Raw genomic sequence first — 21,565 nt, forward strand, 5'->3', positions numbered from 1 at the left:
TAAATAGGAAAGGATGTTTATAATTTCCTTACCGAAATATTTTGTGCCTTCATTTATGAAGCTCCACAGAGTGATTATTTGCATTTTAACCAGTTACTTTTACGAACGCCAGGGAGACAAACATTCTGTATTTGACACCAAAAAGGAAATCGCGAACACCATACATTAGTGGGGGAAGGGGGGGGGGGAACCATTATTTGGATGACAAAATGATAAAATAAAACTACCTACAGCTGAAAAGCTGATCTTATTGAAATGCGATAGCTGCAGATTCGTGATTCGAATTGGGGAAAAAAACGGCATTCGTTCGACACCTGAATCACCACGAAGCACATCTCAAACAATCTGACGACGGATCAGTTGTTTCTCGAACAGGAATCACATACATCCATGTGTGTAGTATACATACATCCATGACCCCCCTACCCATCACTTCATTATATTTTTCGTGACACTGCTCGGTTCCTAAATAGACAGAGTTAAATAAAAAAGAGAGAGAGAGAGAGAGAGAGCTTTTCTCTCTCTTTTTTGTTGAGGTCTTTATCAGCGAAGCAAGAAAAAGTTGAAGGAAGTGGCCGCGAAAAAATTTCAATCTTCGTTGGGCGTGCAGTCAGCGGGAATCGAGTTCGGAGGTGTCAGGGCGTTTGGCGCTTCACCAGGGGGTTTCACTGGGTCAAAGAACCCCGAGGGTCAAGCCCAGCCGAGAAATAAAGTCTTTGACAGCTCAATTTAGAGGTGCTATGCAGGGGGCGTGGAGACCCAATAAACAGTCACGTTGAGAGACTAGTTTACCGCGAAGCGAACGTCATCAGTGGCAGTTTTTATACGCCGAGCGGGAGGATCTCTCTCTTTTTCTCATCTCTTCTTATTTTTTCTTTCGCCATCATCCAATTTGTTTCTGTCGTATATGAAGGCAAGAAACCGCGAAGAATGTTCACGATTAGCTGAGGGTGTAAATTATATCCGCAAATAGGCTTTCGACCATCTCTTTCTCTCTCTCTTCTTTCTTTAAACGAGAGAGGAGTGAGTACATTTTTCTTTTGATTGCTTTTTCCCATCCTCCAAAAAAGAATGAAAAAAAAAAGCCTTGTTTCTTTTTCTATCTCTCTCTATTTTAAATGCTTGTGCTGCGGCCCCCAAATGGACGAGATCATTTTTCCGCACCCACTTTAAAAGTTTTATATTCATTTGCAGTGGCGTCGTCTTTCGGCTCAAAGTTTACAAAAAAATGTTTTTCGAGTGTTTTATGTTTATTAGTTGGAATTGAATTCTGCCTTCACAAATTCGACGGAGACAAGCCCCGAAGCATTCTTTTCTTCTACTTTTATTTTCTGTGATTTTGTTAAATAAAATGTGTAGAGAGAGAGAGAGAAAGGGAGGGAGCGAATGAGAACGGCTTTTTTTTCGACATAGGCATAATGTGCCGAGGCGAACTTCTTCTGGTCTTCATCAGTAATTAAAGGTAGGTCCTCCAGCAAATTGAGCAAGTGCGCTACGATATACAGCACTAGATACACGAGATTCTGCGTTCCTTATTTCACGTACTGTGGCCTAGCTACTAGCCTTCTTTTCACTTCAGCTAATGGTCTCCGGGGGGACGGCAGGGTAGTGAGACTCTCCCGCCCCACCTGAGGGGTGGGCATTTGTAGAAGTTAAGAGAAGGTTACCAATTCCCCTACTTCAGTTCCTCACGCCACAATGCGTCAAATAAGGAAGACAGGGTCGTGTTTCTAGTGGTGTATACGGTATATCGCACTTGACCAGCTTGCATGAGGACTTATTACTGGTGGAGAGTAGAAGACTTTTCTTTCCGAGTTCAACTCGGCATAATATCCAGAAAATGTCCTGAATGTGCAGAGAGCTCGATGCGGTCAACATGAAATTTTGTCGAGCCCCGTCTGATTTTAATTTCTCCGTCGAAAAATTACCTCTCTGTAATTACAGCCGCGACGTTTGTTTCAACATCCCCCCCCCCCCCGTTTCACGGATAGCGGAAGTTATATTCGGAGGTCGTTATGTCGAATGTTTGACCAAAAAATTAGCTGCATAAAAAAATTCACACTTGGTGATGCAATGAAAAACTATATTATTTTTTGCAGTAAAAAAATGCATCGAGTTAAAAAAATTATAAAATTGTGATGATTAATTACATGCACGCACACATACTACCGGATTCTTTAATATTAATGGTCGAGGCCAAACACACAATTTTGGCAAAAAAAAAAACACGGGCTCTGTACATTTTTTTGAAAAAAAATAGACGGAACATCAATGAGTTCGGACGTTGTATACTACTTCACCAAACACCAACTCTGGCCATATCGCTATATTTCAATTTACTGCCATTGATGATATGGGTTGCAAATGAAGGTGCTGTCTATCGATGGTCATCTTTAATCTGTTATGGAAAATCCCGGGGGGGGGGGGATATAGGTAATTACCTATATCCTTCCTCCGGGTTTGAACCTGAGACGGCAACCTTCACGGTGGCAGACGAACATCTTACCACCACGCAACTCGGGCAGCGTTGTTTACTGGATTGAATTATCTCTGCGGGTCGTTATACTGGATGAGAAATATTATGGGATGGACAGGGAAAAGAAATCGGGACTTATCGCACCATTCGTGACAATGGAACGATCACTATTACGAATGGTTGTTATAGCAAAAGTCGACTGTATAATACAGTGAAAATCCTTTTTTTCCGATATTACTCCGTGGTCATGATGCACTCCATTCATAGAGTTAATATAGCAAACTCCATTTATAACGATATGTTTCTCCGGCCCCTTCAGTATCGTCGCATAGGAGTTTCACTGTATCTGAATCAAATATAAGAATATGGGACATATGTTTAGGAAAATAAATAAAACAATAAAACCATAAAGATCCATTTTGACGTGAAAAAAAGTGTTTAGTCGCGGAAAAATGTCATCTTTTTAAATTTGATGGCAAATGAGAAAATTCAAGCAACAACGGTCAAGTTTTAAATGGTCACAAGGGCAACGTTGGGCTTCAGAAGAAAATAGAGAAAAAATAATTTACGGGCGACACAGAGTAGTTCTAGAAAAGATGAGCTCATTTCCCCAAACAAAACAATTACATAGGATGGAAACATAAATGGGCCCCGTATGTTGATGACATTAGCATTTTTCTGCTTTTTTTCACTCTTAAGGTATTTTTGCGAGTTTTGGGACTTTTTTTTGCAATTTCAGGACAATTTTTTAAATTTTCTGACGATGGAAATGACTGCAAAATAATATGAATAGGCTACTGATTGCATTGAGCACTTACGAAAAAATACGTTTGGATTTCTTGGAAGAAAAAATGTTTTTGGCTTCCTAACCATAGGCATACACAGAATTTTTTCAGACAGAAAAGGGGGGGGGGAAGGTGGCGGTTTGTTTTTTACTGCAAAAAATAGAAATAGAAAACCACTACCCCCCCCCCCCCCTCCCGCTCATCGCTCCAAACAGATTTCCGTTTAATAAGAAAAACCCACATTGTAATTTTTCATGAAAAAAATTTACATATGATATTTGATGCCATCAAAAAACTTTTTCTTTCGACTTTCGAACATGAACGGCTTTTCCAGAACTTCTTTTCCGTTATTTTGATGACGTTTTTTCCCCAACTTTTAGGACATCTTTTCGAGTTTTTAGACAGATTGTTTAGGATAGCAACATCCGGGCCTTGGTGATAATAACTCAAGCCCGGAAGTTCAAGAAAAATACCATAAAAATGACCTTTTTTGTCTATTTTTTAACTTATTTTGCAGAAATGCCTTTTTTTTTTTTTTTTTTTTTAAATTTTTTCTGCCTTAAATGCATACTTCGACATTGTTTTATGTTTATTCGTGAATTTCAGAGGCGATATTCTGTAGCACTTGGAAATTTTTAGCATTGAAACTTCAAATTTTTTTTTTTGAAATGTTCAACCTTTTGCAAATATTCCTATTAGCAAGCCCTCCTCCCCTCTCCTGGGCCCATTTGAACGTAAACAGGCGTAAGTGCCTGAGAGACAAGAAAATAATTTGTGTTAGGCATAGAAGTGACAAATATTTTCATTCATCTCTGCTGTACATAACTTTCAGATAGAGTAGTAATCAACATACCATCGAATTCGCATCAAGTTTGTAAGAGTAGACGAAAGTAGCCAATGTAAAGCCGAGAATAAATTAGGGAAGTTTGTTTCTCCCCACGCTTCACAAAACATGTCTTGCTCACGCATTGCATAGCAATGTCGATGAATAGCTGACCGATGACCGTCTCAATAGCACATTAGTTAACGTCATGGATTCTACAAAGTGGAGTAGCAGCTGACGGGGCCCTGAGGCTCATGTTGTTTTGATTTTATTTTTTTAAATTAATTCCCATATGAAAAGTTTGTACATAGTTTTTATATAGTTATTCTTTAATTTCAACTAGTAAAATTTTGTATGTCAGAAAATTACATAGTAAGTACTCGATTAGATCCGACTCCGACTTAACCTTGAAAAACCACAGACACTTTTAGTTTTTGGCACAATAATATCAACTTAGCTATTAATGCCGTTATAATCTGTTGAAACAGTAGAGTTACTTTTTTTCCTTTTTTCCATTAATTATAAATGCTCTTTTTTTAGTGCCTATTTCAGGCATTTTTAGTACCTCTTTGCCTGTCTATTTCGACCAATTTTTAGTGCTTAAACGTCCGGGCTCTAATAATAATAATATTGCACTGTTGTATACTAATACTAATCTGTTGCTATGCAATCTTGTGGACAGCGTCATCGAGTTGCTTCGTTTTTTCTTAATTTTTTTTAATGAGCTGTTTAGTACACTGGCACTGGGCTCTTGTTTTCATGAACTTTTATTGCAAGGCTTTTCGAAGAAAAATCGTACTACCGTGTAATTTTCTGTTCATAATTTGTTCACTACTGTTAATTTTTAGTTTTATGGATTTTTTTTACTTCTGCATTTCAGAAGTGTTATCGTAACACACAAAAAACGTAGTTCGGAAATAAATCTTTCACTTTTATACGAAGAATCGATTAGGGTTTCCTTCATAATTTACCATCTTCGTTTGAACGATTTCAACAACGAATTCGATTTCGAAAGAATACGAATAAAATTCTCCCCTTATCACGGCCGTCACGTATTTCAACCCGAAATACATATATACGCAAATGTTTGAATCATACGTCACGGACGCCATCGCATAAAAACTTGGATGACATGAAAGGTAATAAATAACATTAATAAGCGAGAGTGGCCACGAAGAATGATCGAATCGACGCGTATTTTTTATGGATATCGTAACATGGCGTTAAATATGTCGTGACTGCTTGCTGTTGACCCTCCACGCGAACGGATGACCTTTCTTTTTACCTGAAATGACAGGCCGCATCTGATACTTGCTGTATTCATTTAAACCTGACGGCGATGTAACCCCCCCCCCCCCTCCTCCTTTATTTTTTATTTTACTTTTGTGAACGGCAGACTGGAATGGCTTTATAAAAGAAACAAATAAATTCACGTATGAATGGAGGACGATTAGTATTCACTTGTTCCAGAGATTCGTCCAGAAATTCAAAATAACTAAATATCGTTTTGTTAGACAACTGCGAAGGAGCGGTGGGATTTTGTGCCATAAATGTTCTGGGGGGGGGGGGGTGAGGGAGTGTTTGAGGGAACATATCGAACCACACAGATCTTTTGATATATTTATTAGCATTGCATTATCAACAACGACAGCAAGCTACCATTTTCAATCAAGAGCTGGCTATATCAGTCTCCCTTAATTTTTTCCATTTTTCTGTGTCTGACGCTTTTCCGGTCGAGTTAACTCCAGCAATCTTTCGGATGTACCCACGCCATCTTGTTTGGGGGCGTCTTCTTAGAAGTTTAACATTTCGTGAAGTACTGATTCAAAATAGTTGTTTTCCATTTGCTGCAACGAGTCATCTATCTTCTTGCAATATGTCCAGCCTATTTCAAACATTTAATTCTCCCCATTATATCACACACATTTGATTGCATTCTCATCCAAGTGAGATCAGTTCCCTAGCTCTCCTTGTAATGCCTAGCATTATATCTCTGCTTCTTTGAGCTGTATGCAGTCTTTGTATTCTTTTCCTTGCGAGTGTTCGTGTTGCAGCTCCATAAGTCATTGCTGGTAGCACACACTGGTTGAATACTTTTCTTTTCAGGTATAGAGTTGAAAGAGAGAGAGAATGTTGTCTTCACAATTACACTGTTTTTGCCAAAAGTACCATCTAATTCTTATTCACCTGTTGATTTAATTTGTGATGTTGTTATAAATAGTTATTACCTGTTCCAAATTAAACACGTAGTTTTGTGTTTCTTCCATCTCTTTGAACGAAATTTTCTTCTTCTTCTCCTTCTTCAAAGCGATTGTTGTGTTGAGATCGAAGCTTCTGTCTTCCGCAGATTCACACACATTGTCAGTTTCCAACTTCCAGGTGCGAATACGAGCTGGTCTTCCATTTGAAAAATTCTCTCCGCAGAGAGCAGGGAAACCTACAACATTACTTACATAACAAGAAAATTCAAGCTTTTACCATCTTCCCTTCAAAATATGGAAGACAGATGGCTGCACTAGCAGAACACGAAACAAGCGCAACTCTCACAACATAAATACGTTAGAGGCCACCTACACACTCAGAACACACATTCCAGCATGTACCGATTCGTTAGAAATACCGTAGAGGAGTGTGTACGAGGTACATGTGCGGTTGAGAAAAAGGGGAAGATTCGTTTCCAGAGCTACTTGAATGCTTGCCTTCACCACTTTTTGTATCATTTCTTCTAGTCTCAATATACATTGCAAAAACATTTTTGCTCCTGCAGTGCAATACGCATGAACATACATCAGCATATTTAGTTATTGTTAACTTTTGCTGAAATTATGACTATATGATTTTGTAGATGTGCTTTTTCAGCGATCCTACTATGAATTTTAGAAGCTGTTCCCCTCGGCATTTTTTAACGATATTTTTCAGTCGAATTTTGTGATCACAAGATGACATTCTTTGAGTAAGTACCATTGATGCCGGATATCTGAAATTTCAAGCATCTGAAATGAGTTTGGGACGCCCCTTTATTTCGGACGAAGGAGGCTCCACTGTGTTTCTGAAGCAACGAAAATTACCACTCGACTACGCAAGTTAAAAAAAGAAATGAACAAAAGGGATCCATGAAACACTTAAATTCTGTTTACTTTTCTTACTGACAACAACCATCCCCTTCAGGGAAGACAGGAAGCCAGACTTCATATTGCTTAATGAATCCGGATTGTGCATGGTCCTTGAAAGTAACGCTGCATTGGTCAGCTTTCGTTGTGAAGAAATTCCATTATACAATTATTAATCTCAATATGCCCATTGCCCAGTTTAAAAAAAAACCAAAAATTTTAAACTACGGACATTAAAAAAAAAAAAAGATTAATGAAAAATTGCTTGGAAAAAAAAAACCGTTTTAACTCGTTTGAATATACGGAAAATTAATTTTTTCAGTAAAGAATTGTTGGCACTTACTTGTACCCTTGACTCTACGAGGTCCAGCCTCATCGCCAGGGCTTCTCTCATGAAGACGTCAGGATAATGGGAGGCTTCAAACGCTTTTTCTAATTCTTCCAGTTGCCAGCCGTTGAAGTTGGTTCTGGTTCTTCGGCGTTTGCTGCCACCTTGACTACCACCACTCGTTGAACCGGCGTCGTTCTCACAGTCGGAATCGACAACACCACCTGCAACACAAATAAAACGCCAACTCAGTCGATACATGTCTTTACGTTGGTTCTCTTCCTCGCATTTCAATAAAGAGATCAAATATGACAAGAATAGCGTCGTACAACATAGCAATTCATGAAAGAGGAAAAAAAATGGAGTTAGTTATATGAGGCAAGATTAAAGATGAATTGTGTTTGTTCGATCTGGAATTTGAATATACTCTGCTACCGTATGAATTTTCATCATATAGAATCTCAAAATAATTAATAATTTTTTCTAAAAGTGACCAACGTAGTACAGCCGCCATACATAACTAGTCATACATAGACAGCAAATCAAATCAGCAAACAATGTCAAAACCTACGGGTTTTTTTTTTGGTGGTGATCACACACAACCAGGGTTTCCGAGCAAAAACTTCTCTCCGAACGTATTTTTTTTAAACAATTTCTCGTGCCCTAATTTCCGAAAATTTAGTTGAGAAATTGAAAAATTTCCTCTTTTAACAAATACTAATAACGATGGGAAATTAACGTACTGCTTGAGGTTGTTAGAAATGCAATTTTAGATATGACGCTAACACATAATTATTATAATAATTTTAAAATATGATCATTGTGTGAAGCGAGCAAAAATTTATTGTACTAATAGGGTATCGTGAATTCCTCCATAATTGACACGTTTAAAAAGAATTACGATGTTCTTATTGAGAAGATAAATCGAGAAGCTATCCATACTTAGATAGTGCAACCATAATTTTTTTATGAGCAGCGTATTATATTTATCATAATTGTCAGTTTCTTGCGATAATTACTCTTATTTTGGGTATTTACTCGTATTTTAGATGTATTTGAAATCCACATTTTTATGAGCATTATTTTTTCAACTACCTAGTTGGGCGATTCGCCTGTTATGGCCGTTGTATTTGAAAAAGGATTTTACTGGATAAAATTTATATAAATTGTATAGTTTTAAGTTTTGAGTAAAATTCAAATTCAGCCAAAACATAGCCGAAGTAACAAACTTTACTGCCCTAGGCAAACGACGCTCAGGTCACGCAATTCTGACTAACTAGTGATAACTCATTTGATCCGCGAAAAATAACCAGACCAGCGTCAGAATTTTACCCCCATTCCCAGCGACAAATGGGCTGATAGTGGGAAATCCAAACGGGCCCAGACAGGCCTATGAAGAGTAAGGAAGATGTATGTCAGTAAGTGAGTGCAAGTGTGAAAGAGGTAATTCTGGTCAAATTCGGGGAGCATGGTCATGGCCTTACAGATCTTATGCCAGGTAAAAAATAAAGTCCACAATGCCGCCACATACCAAAGGGAGCCACAGATGAAGACAGCTACAACACACTGTAAATGGATTACACATGTGTAAGCTGTGATTTAAGTCCACCATCGAAAATTATATCACCAAAACATATTAAAAGCAATTGTCTTCGCAAGGGAAGGATTTCCCCCCCCCCCCTTTTTTTTTAGTTTTTTCATTTTGATTTAAATGCGGGTAATATGCGGTTAAGATGCGATTAAATAGGTGAAGAAAAAATTTAAAAATTCGAAAAAATTCAAAAGAAGTGAGGAATTAAAGAGTGGAGAAGAAAATTGAATAAGATGCTATTTATATATACAATATGTACGTGAAATCTATCTCAAATTCTCCCACCGAAGGTGAAAGATTTGCTTCGGTCTTCTATAGACTTTTCGTCTGGCCGAAGTTCTAGGTCTGGGTGATTCACTATAATTAACAATGTCTCGAATGTGATCAAACTCAGAGTTTTTCATCAAATCAAATTGATGCCTATTTAACTGTTTGATATAGACAAAAATTTTGGGTACATCAAGATCTGTATGTATATTTTGATTACGAATATACCATGGTGCACGAACAAATCTGCGAAGAATTTGATTCTGTGATCTCTGTAGAATTCTAATGTTTGTTTTGGTAGCGTGAGCCCACGCAGAAGAAGCGTATAGAAGTGTAGGTCTAATAACAGTTTTGAAGAGCAAAATTTTATTTTTTAAGGAAAGTTTGGCCTGAGGAAATGTAATTTTGTTGAGAGCACCTAGAATTTTGTTGGCTTTGTTACAGGCAAATCTGATATGAGGTGTAAAGGTCATTGTTTTGTTGAATACACACCCTAGGTATTTAACATTTTTGACCGGTCTTAATGGGTGTTCACCAACGTATAAACGTAGAAGAGACGGGATTTTCCTCCTATTTACAAACCATGCACTTGATTGATACTTTGCCTGGTTGAGGATTAAATCCGACTCGTCACACCATTCAACAATGTTATCAACAGTCTCTTGTAGGTTGTTGGCAACTTGACTAGCTTTCCTTGCGTTACAAAGTACAGCCGCATCATCCGCAAAAAGAGCAAGGATGCCCATCTGTGGAGCAGGAAGAGAGTTTATGTAAACTAGAAAAAGCTGTGGCCCAAGAACACTTCCCTGGGGGACCGAATCAGTTATGTTTCTTATGGGTGATAATTTGTCTCCAACTCTCACTTGGAAGGTCCTTCCAATTAAGTAATTGTAAAATAATAAGATGAAATGTAGAGGGAATCCACAGTCAATCATTTTTGCAAGTAGAGTTGGGTGGTCACATCTATCAAAAGCTTTACTGATATCCAGGAAAGCCGCTGCAACAAATTCATAGTTGTTAAATGCTTCAGTGATAAAATCAGTAACTCTAATGAGTTGTGTGACACACGAATGCTCACGCCTGAAGCCATGTTGCTCTGGGCGAATGATCTTATTAAGTGTTAAAAAATTTTCAAATCTGGAGGCGATGATTTTTTCAAAAATTTTACTTCCATTTGATAAGAGTCTGATTGGTCTGAAAGAGCCAAAAAGCATCGGATCAGATCCTGTTTTAGGAATTGCCTTAATAATAGAATGCTTCCATGGTCTAGGAAAGTGATGAATTTTTAGTGCAGCATTAAAAATGTTTGTCAAGAAGAAAAGCATGTTTTGTGGAAGATTTTCCAAGTTAAATTTCCAATGTAGTCAAAGCCACAAGCTTTTTTGGGATTTTGTTTAGAGATAATCTCTGTGACCTCAATAATGTTTGTTAATTCAATGTTCTGATTATGATGATGTAAGTGATAATGAATGAATTCAGCAACTCTTCTTCTGTGACCAATTTGGGTGTTTAAGGCCTGAACATGATTGGGAGAGAACTGTTGTTCAAAAGTATTTGCAAAAGTTTCTGCAATTTCTTCTTCAGTTACCACAACTCCATTTTGCCCAAGTAATTTATTGGTAGTGTGTATACCTCTGGGTTTGCACAGTTTCCATGCTTTCCATATGTTATTATTTTCAGTGGAAGCATTTTCAATGAAATCCATGAATCTGCCATTTGCATGATGTTGAACCTCTTGTTTCATTTGTCTGTTTAACCTATTAAGTGTTATCTTATCTGAACGTCGCCTATAACGCTGCCACAGACCACGAACACGATTTTTGTGCCGAATGTTTTGCAGGATTTCTTTTGGAAGACCATAATTATGTTCAGGAACAAGGATTTCAGTGGAAGAATAAAAGGAAGAAAAGAAATAAAAGGTGATTTCGCGGGAATTCTACAAATATACGGTTTCAAGTCCAAAAATATTGGGAATTCGGAGACCTAATCACAAACACGAAAACCCAACCAATTGATGTTCCTTCAATAAAAAGTTTCTTTTCTTTTTTTTAATCAAGCATTCTTACCAAAATACAGTATGTTATGTGCACATTGCTCGTTACCCGACAATTCGGAGAAACTAAAAAATTCAATGCTCCCCTTTCCACAAAGGTCCTTTTGTGAACTCTAAATCTTTTCTTATATTTTTTAAACATTTTTCCGAGTTCTTCTCCCCCTCCCAACCCGCAGTACATTTGCATATGTTTCATTTTTGATTTGAAACGTCTTCACAGAGGCGAATTAAAAACATTTAGGATTAAGGATTTTTTTTTTGACGTGTGTTAATTTTCAAACTAGGAGTTTTTGAAGGAGTTCACATTCGTTAATGTTGAATGTTTCTTAGTACATGTAACCAAATATCGTCAATAACTTCATGCCCATTTCACGAACTTCATTAGAAAAAAAGAAATTCAATCTCAACCTGTTATTAGTCAGCAACGGAAATCTCATTTTGATAATTGCAATTTTCTTTTCCTTCAGTGAACATTGACATCTGAATTAAATTTTCAACGGGATGGATAGGATGGACCATGAGTTATTAATACACCGTCAACCGATTGCTGTCGACAAGGGGGCACCAGTATCGTTTAGCAAGAGGAAAACTCCAGGTTGTGGTGACGCAGGGAATATATATATAATTATATCTTTATTATAGAGTTTTTCCTTTAATAGGATTTTTAATAAATGGAATAGCTTACCTCCGAGGGTCGTGAATTCTAATACAATTGACCCGTTTAAAAAAATCAATACGATAAACGTATCGGGATAAGAAGCTATCCATACTTTGATAAGACAACTATAATCTGTTTTTATGGGCAGTGTGTATATATATATATAGAAAAGAAAAATATAATTAACAATGAGAAGGTCGTTCTCAAAGGGGAACCCCGACATTGTTCCAGATAAGCAAAAATGTTTCTGATGATATCCTTATATTTTTCTTTTCTTTATTTGTATAACTTCCAGTTATGTCTATACAGCTGCTTGATTTTCAATTTCAGTATTTTTTATCTAATGTATCATACTACTATACATACATATATATATATATATATATATATATATATATTTTTTTTTTTTTTTTTTTGTGATATATGCATATAGGTACTGTATTTTAGTTATACAGGGTGATTCAGAAAAGATGGGAAAACTTTAAGAGGTGGTAATACACACCAACACAAATAATTGTCATCAACGAATGCGTGGTTTAAAATGAAATATAAACGTGCTACAGGGCGCAACATAGTGGATTGTGGCACACCAAGGCTGCGGCCAACAGCTCGTGTGCTTGTACTTTGCTGATCCGCCGCCATCTCCAAAATCTCGTCTTCCACACCTGCTGTTCTGGCAGTCCTTGTACAACATGCATTAGACCGGAAAGCAAGAAAGCATCCCGTTTTGCATAGCTGCTGATGCAACCGCGCAAATCTTTTCGGATTGGGCAACCGCCTGTGGGGAAAACGCTCACCGTACATTCGTGCTACCGCTGTGGCACTACCGTTTGCAGTTCCGTAAATGTAATGTCTGTTTTTTCGGTATTACTAAAGTGTGCCCATTATTCCGTACGTTACAACTGTTAGAACGGTTGCACGCTGGAATAACTTCATAGGGCTTGCGTCCGCGCCTTTTATTTTCTGTAACGCAGATTTACATGCGGTTTCTTCTTCTTCCCCAGGTTACATTTGCATGCATGGTGTTCTTTTGTTCTCCCGCTAAATTTCAACAGGAATGTCGTTTTAACGTTTGCGGAGCGGCTGTTTCGAAACGCGCGTTTGCGTTTCATGTTAGACCATGCATTCTTGGATCACAATTGTTTTTATTGGTGTGTACTATCACCTCTCAAAGTTTTTTCCCCATCTTTTCTGAATCACCTTGTATTTGACATCATTCTTTTTTTATGAGCATCTTTTTTTCAGTCACTTTTGTTGGGTAGCAATTTGTCTGTTGTAGTCCTTGTGTTTGTGTTTGTATAAAATTCCCGAATGAATTCAGAAATCAAACCTTCCTACATAATAATCAAGACAAGCACTCAACGATATAAAACACTTTCTTTCTCGCCTCTGTGCCCTACTTCATTGATATTTCCAATATAATTTCAATCCGGAAAGTCTGATCATGCGATACCATGATGTGCCACCGCATACCGTTCAAGAAACATATGTGAATCATTTGCAACATGATCTTCAACAAGCGTCTTTTCAACGGGTATAATACCGTACTAAAACTACACAGTACATGGATAAATGAAGCTCGTCCTTGTTAGTGGTATTAGTGATAATCAGCAAGTCGTATACAGAAGATATAGCCATGGAATAGTGCGTTGGATCCTGTGGGAATTCCAACATCTGCGGAGTGTCACACAGGAGCCCATTTCTCGATAAACTATTACCCAGCACTGTAAAGTAACGATTTTCGAATATTTTGGCGCGTGTAATATATTTCGGTGGCGTAACAAACTTCATAGTGAATTCCTCTCGTGTCATCGAATCTAACCATCAAATACATTAAAATAAAATTTAAGGCCTCTCATCATTTTCATGCATTTAAAAGTGTATAGTGTGTGTGTAAGGGAAAGGAAGGAAATCCACACATAAACGCATCATCCGATTCCCAATAAACATGTCACGTGTACTAGACGACAAGCTTCTCTTGCATACCCGATATTTCAAATCGGCATAGGCTAAAAGTTATTGAAAATATTAGAAGAGTTGAAAATGAGAAGAGTTGATTAAAAGAAGAAGAAGAGCTTAAACCCATATTTCTACAAGTACAGTAGTATGGAGATTGGGAAGGGGCTCAGGCCCTTGGCTCAACACAAGTTTCGTTTATGTTGACCTGTTTTTTAACGAAAAAATTTACTTCTGCAATCAATATCGGTAAATTTATTGGTGAATTTTTCACTCGAACATGGAATATCATTAAAGTGAAACGATTTCCTTGTCATTATTTAACCTCCTTATTAATATCCTTCCATCATTTAATACTTAAGGATATTGTTAATCACTTCCGTAAACTTTATTCAACAATTTCTAAAATGCCAAAAAGAAAAAAAAGAAGAAAGGTTCAGATTTCCCACCTTTTCAGATTTGTATATCTTTACCAACTCGAAGCTCCCGATTCGATTGGCCGAGCAACCCTCATGCTCTGAAGCTACACGATTTCAATTCGAATGATATTGAGTTTGGAGACGACAAATTCAACATTTTATTCGCGGTAGGCTTTCTTTTCCCCCTCCCACCAACTGATCAATTCGCAGCAATGAAATTAGTTGAGATTCGGAAACAGTTAGGAAACAGTAGAAAGAAGACGCGTCAGAAAAGAAGTTATTCCTTTTCGGACTCGAACTATATATAGTTCGATAAAAACTGGAAGCATTTACGAGAACAACCGGCCAGCGTGAAAAAGAATTACTTTTATACTGGAAAGTCTTTTATATAACTTCTATACGTTTGCACGCACACACACGATCTCATCACACATCGAATAGTACAAAGAAGAAATTGACCCACACGAAATTGACTTATTTCGAGCGGATTCTATCAGAGATGCGATGCAATCACAAAATCTCTGGACAATCTAAACCTTTTTCTTTCTTTGGACGTCTTCATTTTCCGGAAGTCGATCTCCGTGATTACTTGTTCTCTTTGTCTCACCATTTAGTCTCTTTCTGTCCAGTTCTCTTTCTTCACACACACATAAGAACAAAGTAAATAAGAGGAACGAACGATGGCATCCAATATAATACTAAAGGTTCACTCGTGATTTTTGTTCTGGAAACTGGCCGTTTCCTATTTCCCTCGTCGCCCTGATTCTTACGTCCATTTTCTTCCGGTTGTACCTGATTCGTTTCGATCCCGATTAATAATTGAAAGGCTGCGACCCGAATGAAAAGACAAATGATATTTCCAGATGAATCGGGGATGTTGCGCTCTGAGATGTATTCATTTCTTCGCTTATGCCATTTGACACGCCGTGATTGATCGAACCCAATTCTCGAAATAGCCTGATATGATAACACACGACTTCATACGCAATATCCGATGTGCTCGTCCTTTTATACAAGGGATGGCGATCAAACCAATATGCCGACCACACGGGATGACCGTTAGACAGTGGTTCTCAAACTTCGGTCATCCGTGGCTTCTTGCCCAATTTATGGTTCATCCACGGCTCCACAGAATAGTTTAGTATACAGGGTGGGCAAAAAGTCCTCAAAACTTTAAAAATTCATAAAAATCGGAAAAATAATCGAAATAAAAAACGGTTTGCAGGGCTAGCATGGTTAGGTCACGGGAATTTTTTTTAAGATGGGGATTCAAAAAATAACCGATAGGTGGCACTGACGTACACAAGTCAAAGAAAAGATACGCAAATAACGAACAGAATGTTTTCAATACGTTTATTAAAGCAGTATGTGTTTCACATGACCACCACCATACACGATTTACAACGGTGAACTGGTTGCGGATTAGGAGCGCAAATTTTTATAATCGTCTCATTTGCATGTTTCCTCCGAATTCGCTCGTACCAGCGCCACCTATCGGCTGTTTTTAGTTCTTTTTTTTCCTGTCAAAAAATTTCCGTGACCTAGCGATGCCAACACTGCAAACCATTTTTTATTTCTGTTATTTTTTATGGTTTTTATTCATTTTTAACGTTTCTACGGACTTTTTGCCTACCCTGTATATTTTCACAGTTATAAAAGAACCACTCAAAATATAAATAGACACATAAATGAATATCTCCAGCTCGCCACGATGCCCCTCACAAAAGTTAGTGACATAACTAGGAGCTGCGGCACACACTTTGAGAAACACTGTCGTAATAAGAGATGGCAGAAGAATCAATTTAGATCACGCACCAATGAGATATTATGGAAAAATACACCTATTTATATGGTTAACGCGCATTATGACGACCCCTACTCCCGTCAAAAACGAATCTTGCAACAGCTGGCCTTACGTCCGAAAGAAAACATGTAGAATAGTTGTCATATGGAAAGTTTTGAGCCTTATATAACCGGTCTTCATAATGGAAAAGTCGCTATAACGTGTGGCCGTTATAACGAGCGTCGATTGTGTTTACTGCTCTCTATTTCATAGACAGTTGTTTACACATTTTTTTTTCCCAAAAGAATAAATAAGAACAGCCTTAGAAACTAGCAAGGGCTGTTCGTGAAATGTTCAAGTTAGAAAGCCTAATTTTCACACTTCGCCTTAAATTTGCGCTTTAGTCGTTTTCGAAATTCTTCCTCAGCCATTACTACTACTACTAACCGTACATGCACCTCGTACGCATTCATTTCTAATGAATCGGCACATGCCGGAATGTGTGGCCCTAACGTATTTATGTTGTCGAGTTCCACTTGTTTCGTGTCCGTGCTGCCATGGACTGCCTTCCATTTTGTCCACCTGTGTCTTCCATTTTTTGAAGTAAAGATGAAAATGCTTGAATTTTCATTTCATTCCGTATCGTATTGTAGGTCAGCCTGCTCTCTGAGGGGAGACTTCTTCAAATGGGAGCCGCCTCGCAATCGCGCCTCGAGAAGCTGGAAAATCGCAGAGAACCAACTTCAGCCGACCACCACTGTGCCGTCGACCACTACTTGAGCTATTACTACAATACAGGCGTTCCTCACTGTATGCGATGAATCGGTCCCACAAAATAGTCGAAATAGGCGAAATCGCTTAAAGCGGGTTGAATTTAACATGGGAAACACAGATGGGGGTTGGTTTTCTTCAGAAGGATTAAAAAAATATGCGTGGGAATCTCGCGTGTGAGAAGTGAAACTTCTAGGTTTGACTTGACATGACTAGATTCACAAATTTTCGAAAATTATTATAAATATGCCAATTTAATATAAATTATGTCAAATAAAGTTTAAAAATGCATTAAAAACAGCACGCATGATAAAATAACCCGACATCAACGTAACTGAATAAAAATTCATCCAAAATAACAGAAATTGTGTTATGATAGCGCATCCAATTAGGAACTGGCACTATGACGTTAAAAACTTGCGTTCGCGTGTGAAATATACTCTCGTGTAGCCGGAGGGGGGGGGGGGGAGGGTACGGCGTCATGGGGAGTACGGAAAGGTATGTACCACTGGATACAACTTATAGAAAGGTATTAGGTTAAGGAAAGGTCCTTATTCCAGTGGTTTTGGGTAATGAACTGTCTTTGTCCAACACAAACCGTCTAACCCCCCCCCCCCCCGCCCCACGCACACACACAACTTCATTTTCTTACACGGCCAAGCCTCTATTGACATCGTTCCCCCACCACCACCACCACAATCCATCTGCTTCTTGGATCTTCATCACACAATCAGTTAGAGAGAAAAAGAAAGCGTTTCAGTTTTTATAATAGATTTCCTTTCTCTCGCAGAAATTCACTCTTATGTCGATGTAGAAGTTTCACTTCAAAAATTGAACCTAAAGGGTTCAATTGAACCCATTGGAGCAAAGGAAATTTTTCTAATGAATTAATCATTCAAACTTATACTATATATGTACTTATGTATATATAGACAGGGTGGTTTAGAAAAGATGGGGAAAACTTCAAGAGGTGATAGCACAAACCAATACAAACAATTTTCATGAAAGAATGCATGGTCTAAAATGAAATGCAAACATGCTACAGGGTGCGTGCATTATGCCGTACATTACAACTGTTAGAGCCCCGTTGCAGGCTGAAATAACTTCACAGGGCTGGCTTCCGCACCTTTTTATTCACTGTGACGTAGATTTGCATACGGTTTCTTCTTCTTCCCCAGGTTAAATTTGCATACATGGTGTTCTTTTCCTCCCGATAAATTTCAACAGGAATGCAGTTTTAATGTTTGCGGACCGGCCGTTTCGAAACGCTTTCGCTCACGCGTTTACGTTTCATGTTAGACCAGGCATCTTTAACCCGTTGCTCGCGAGCATCACGGTGCTCACTGAAGCAGCCAGAGTGCTCGATGCTCGTGTCAAATTTCGTGCTCGCGAGCACTTGATCAACGTCTTAAGTAAACGCTTGTAAACCTGTAAACCTGTATAGGTATTATGACTATTTTGCAAAGCGGGAAGGTCACGGTACTTTGAAAAATTTGAAATGCGTGCTACCAGCACTTGAAAATTTGTGGGCAGAAGTTTTCCTCTTTCTCTCTCTCTGAGTTTTTTCCTGCCACAAATTTTTTTACATGAACCTCATATACATTTCCGAAGAATTTCTACAAATTGATGCATGCCGGAAAGCGTTATACATGTATTACCGAACGCACTAGTTTTCCAAGTGCGTCGCAAACATTTGTCGGGTCGTCGCGGAGAGCTGGCGATATTCGTATGCATCTGTTCGATACTATGAAGTGGTTGTTTGTTAGACTATTCTGGGGAGCAGCGGATAAACATTGACGCTTATTAGGGAGCCACGGATGAGAAGAATGTTGGACGAGTGCATTTTAGCGGTTTAAAATGAAGTCACATGCTTGCAAATTGGAAGTGAAAATGGCAGTTTCGTGAATTTTTATGATTGTAATTTTGTTGTGTTCTTGGTCTTTCACTGTCAAAGGAATTTTCCCAGAAGGAGACTCTGGTGCTTATTCATAGAAATTTGAAAACGAACTTTAGCCCGCCTAACCACTGCGCTACTGTAGGGAATCAAAAATCAAAAAGGAACTCTGGGAAAGAAAGCCATTTCGAGATAACCCCACAAAAGTGACGTCAAGTTGTTGGGGTTTCAGTTTCTACGAGCAACACATAGGATTGTTTGCGTGTGTGTGTGTGTGTGTGGAGTGGACGAACTGCTCGCTTGCACCGTCATCGCATATGGTTTGGTTTGCATTCGAATGGTGCGTGCCAGTAATTTTAAATGACATTTTTGCAGTAGCTTTTTTCAAAAAAACTTATGAAGCAACTGCTGGTTTTTAATAGATCATAAAATATACGGGGTGGACGAGAAGTCCTGTTCACATTAAAAAATATTATTCATTACCATTAAAAGATGAGGTTTGCACTAAAATACTTATCATGACCTAGAGTTTTTCACTCACAAGTACCGCTGTAAAACGAAAAACTCGACATAACAAACAGTGTGCAACAAGTTTCTGGCAGAAACAATGTATGACTATTTGCGTTACATAAAACTATCATATTTCAACATGAGCGCCTTTTGTTTTAGCTCGGGCTACATCTAAACTGGTGAAAAAATGCTCATGTTGAAATATGACAGTTTCATGCAACGAAAATTATCATAAACTGTTAGTGTTGCATTTTATGTGTGTTATGTCGAGCTTTTCATTTTACAGTACCCGTAAGTGAGATTTGAACTTTCTTCCTAATCTATCAAAAAGAAAAAAAAAAACATCTAGGCCAGGCATCTTCAACCCGTTGCTCACGAGCACCACGGTACTCCCCGAACCACCCAGAGTGCTCGATGCTCGTGTTCGATTTTGTGCTCGCAAGCACTTGATCAACAATTCCAATTGAACAACTTGTACACATTGCATTCAAGGAATGAAATCATCCTAATTTCATGCATTCGTATGTCAAACATGCTGTAAGGGTGCTCTTCTTTTGATGATGAGTACAGGCAGTGCTCGCGTCTAAAAAAAGGTTGAAGATCTCTGTTTTAGGCCATGATAAGTGTTTTAGTGCAAACCGCACCTTTTTGTATCAAAAATTCGTTGATATGCTATTAATTTTCAAAGCGTGTCCACGACTTTTCTCGTCCACCCTGTATTTTTATTGTATCAATATTTTTTGTTTAGAAATCGTACTAGGACCATGACTTCCGCCCCCCTTTTTTTACCCCCTTTTTTTGTGTTTTACGAAACATTTTGGCCCTCCCAACTTTCTTATATCTGCTCTATAATATAAAATCACAAACTCGAAAAGGGCTGGTTGCTAAGCAACCGAGTGACGGAAGTGGGTGAAGTTTTTGAGTGACGAAAATCTGTTACGTTTTTGTGTTACGGAAGTCGGTTACGATTTTGGGTCAAGTATTCATTTAACTCTAGCACATATTGACACCCATTTGACCCATCGGGACCATGTTATGTGCATGTACCGAGAGGCTCCCATATCCTACAGCAGGGCCCTTAGGCTGGAATTTAGATGGCGAGCCCCCAAACCAGCTTTTCAGGGCCCCTCTGTGCTTAATTTATAGTGTGAAAAAGGAAAAAGTGACAAGAATCGTTCTGGTCCTGTCAGCCCTGCCCTTGTGGAGGGGGGGGGGGTTGGTCATGCCGAGAGGTATGTATATGTATAATATACATATAACAACAGTGCTCCCAACACACAGGGTCGGGGTACCCGGGGGGGGATTGTACGTATACCTTCATGGGAAAGTTAAAAGTTTTCATTTCCAGGGGCCCTTGATGGATCTCATTGTTTTCTTTGCTGCTTTAACGTTGAAAAATTTGCGATAGCGGAAGCACAAGATATTTCCAGTCTGGGGGCTCCAAAAAATTTGCGAATTCGGTCACGGGTAGTTGCGTGGGTGGTCCTGGATTTTATTCGTTGGTAAAACGAATACACATGAAAATTTTTCAGAGCATTCCCACCGGGGGATGACCGACAAGCTTCCAAGTCGGGCCCCATGTTTACAGGTTTCATTTTGGGGGCCCTGGATGAATCTCTGTTGTAGAATTTGCAACAGCGGAAGCCCGAGATAAAGCCAGTCTGAGGCCCCACTAAAAGTATGCGAATGGGTGTCCCGGGTAATTGGTTGGGGGCCCTGGATTTTATTCGTTGGTAAAGCGAATGCAAGTGTAAATTTTTCACGGCACTCGCTGCGGGGGATGACCGACAAGCTTCCAAGTCGGAGGCCCCATATTTACAGGTTTCGTTTTGGGGGCCCTGGATGAATCTCATTCTTTTCTGTTGTAGAATTTGCAACAGCGGAAGCCCGAGATAAAGCCAGTCTGGATTCCCCACTAAAAATCTGAGTATTGGGTCTCCACTACTGGATGGGGGGACCTGGATTTTCTTTCGTTGTGAAATTGATGAAAATTTAAAATTTTCGTTGCCCCTCACCGGGGAGATGTCCGACAAACCTCCAGGTCACGGCCCCATCTAAATGTTGACAGGTTTCATTTTGGATGTCCCTTGATGAATCTCATTGATTTCTGTTGTTTAACATTGTAAAATTTGCGACACATC

At 38.7% G+C, this 21,565-nt stretch overlaps 1 protein-coding gene across 1 annotated transcript in view; it reads right to left on the reverse strand.

Moving 5' to 3' along the window:
* Positions 1 to 21,565, reverse strand: part of LOC149076729 (uncharacterized) — a 155,181-nt gene that overhangs the window by 56,152 nt on the left and 77,464 nt on the right. The window contains exon 2 of the mRNA XM_089244363.1: positions 7,538 to 7,746. Within this exon, the coding sequence (XP_089100489.1) occupies positions 7,538 to 7,746 (209 nt within the window). The remainder of the gene's footprint in view (positions 1 to 7,537; positions 7,747 to 21,565) is intronic.

This window comes from Pholcus phalangioides, unplaced genomic scaffold, assembly GCF_987345545.1.
Source record: "Pholcus phalangioides strain wild (caught in Gottingen) unplaced genomic scaffold, Ppha-v1.0 ptg000015l_1, whole genome shotgun sequence".
Classification (NCBI taxonomy): domain Eukaryota; kingdom Metazoa; phylum Arthropoda; class Arachnida; order Araneae; family Pholcidae; genus Pholcus; species Pholcus phalangioides.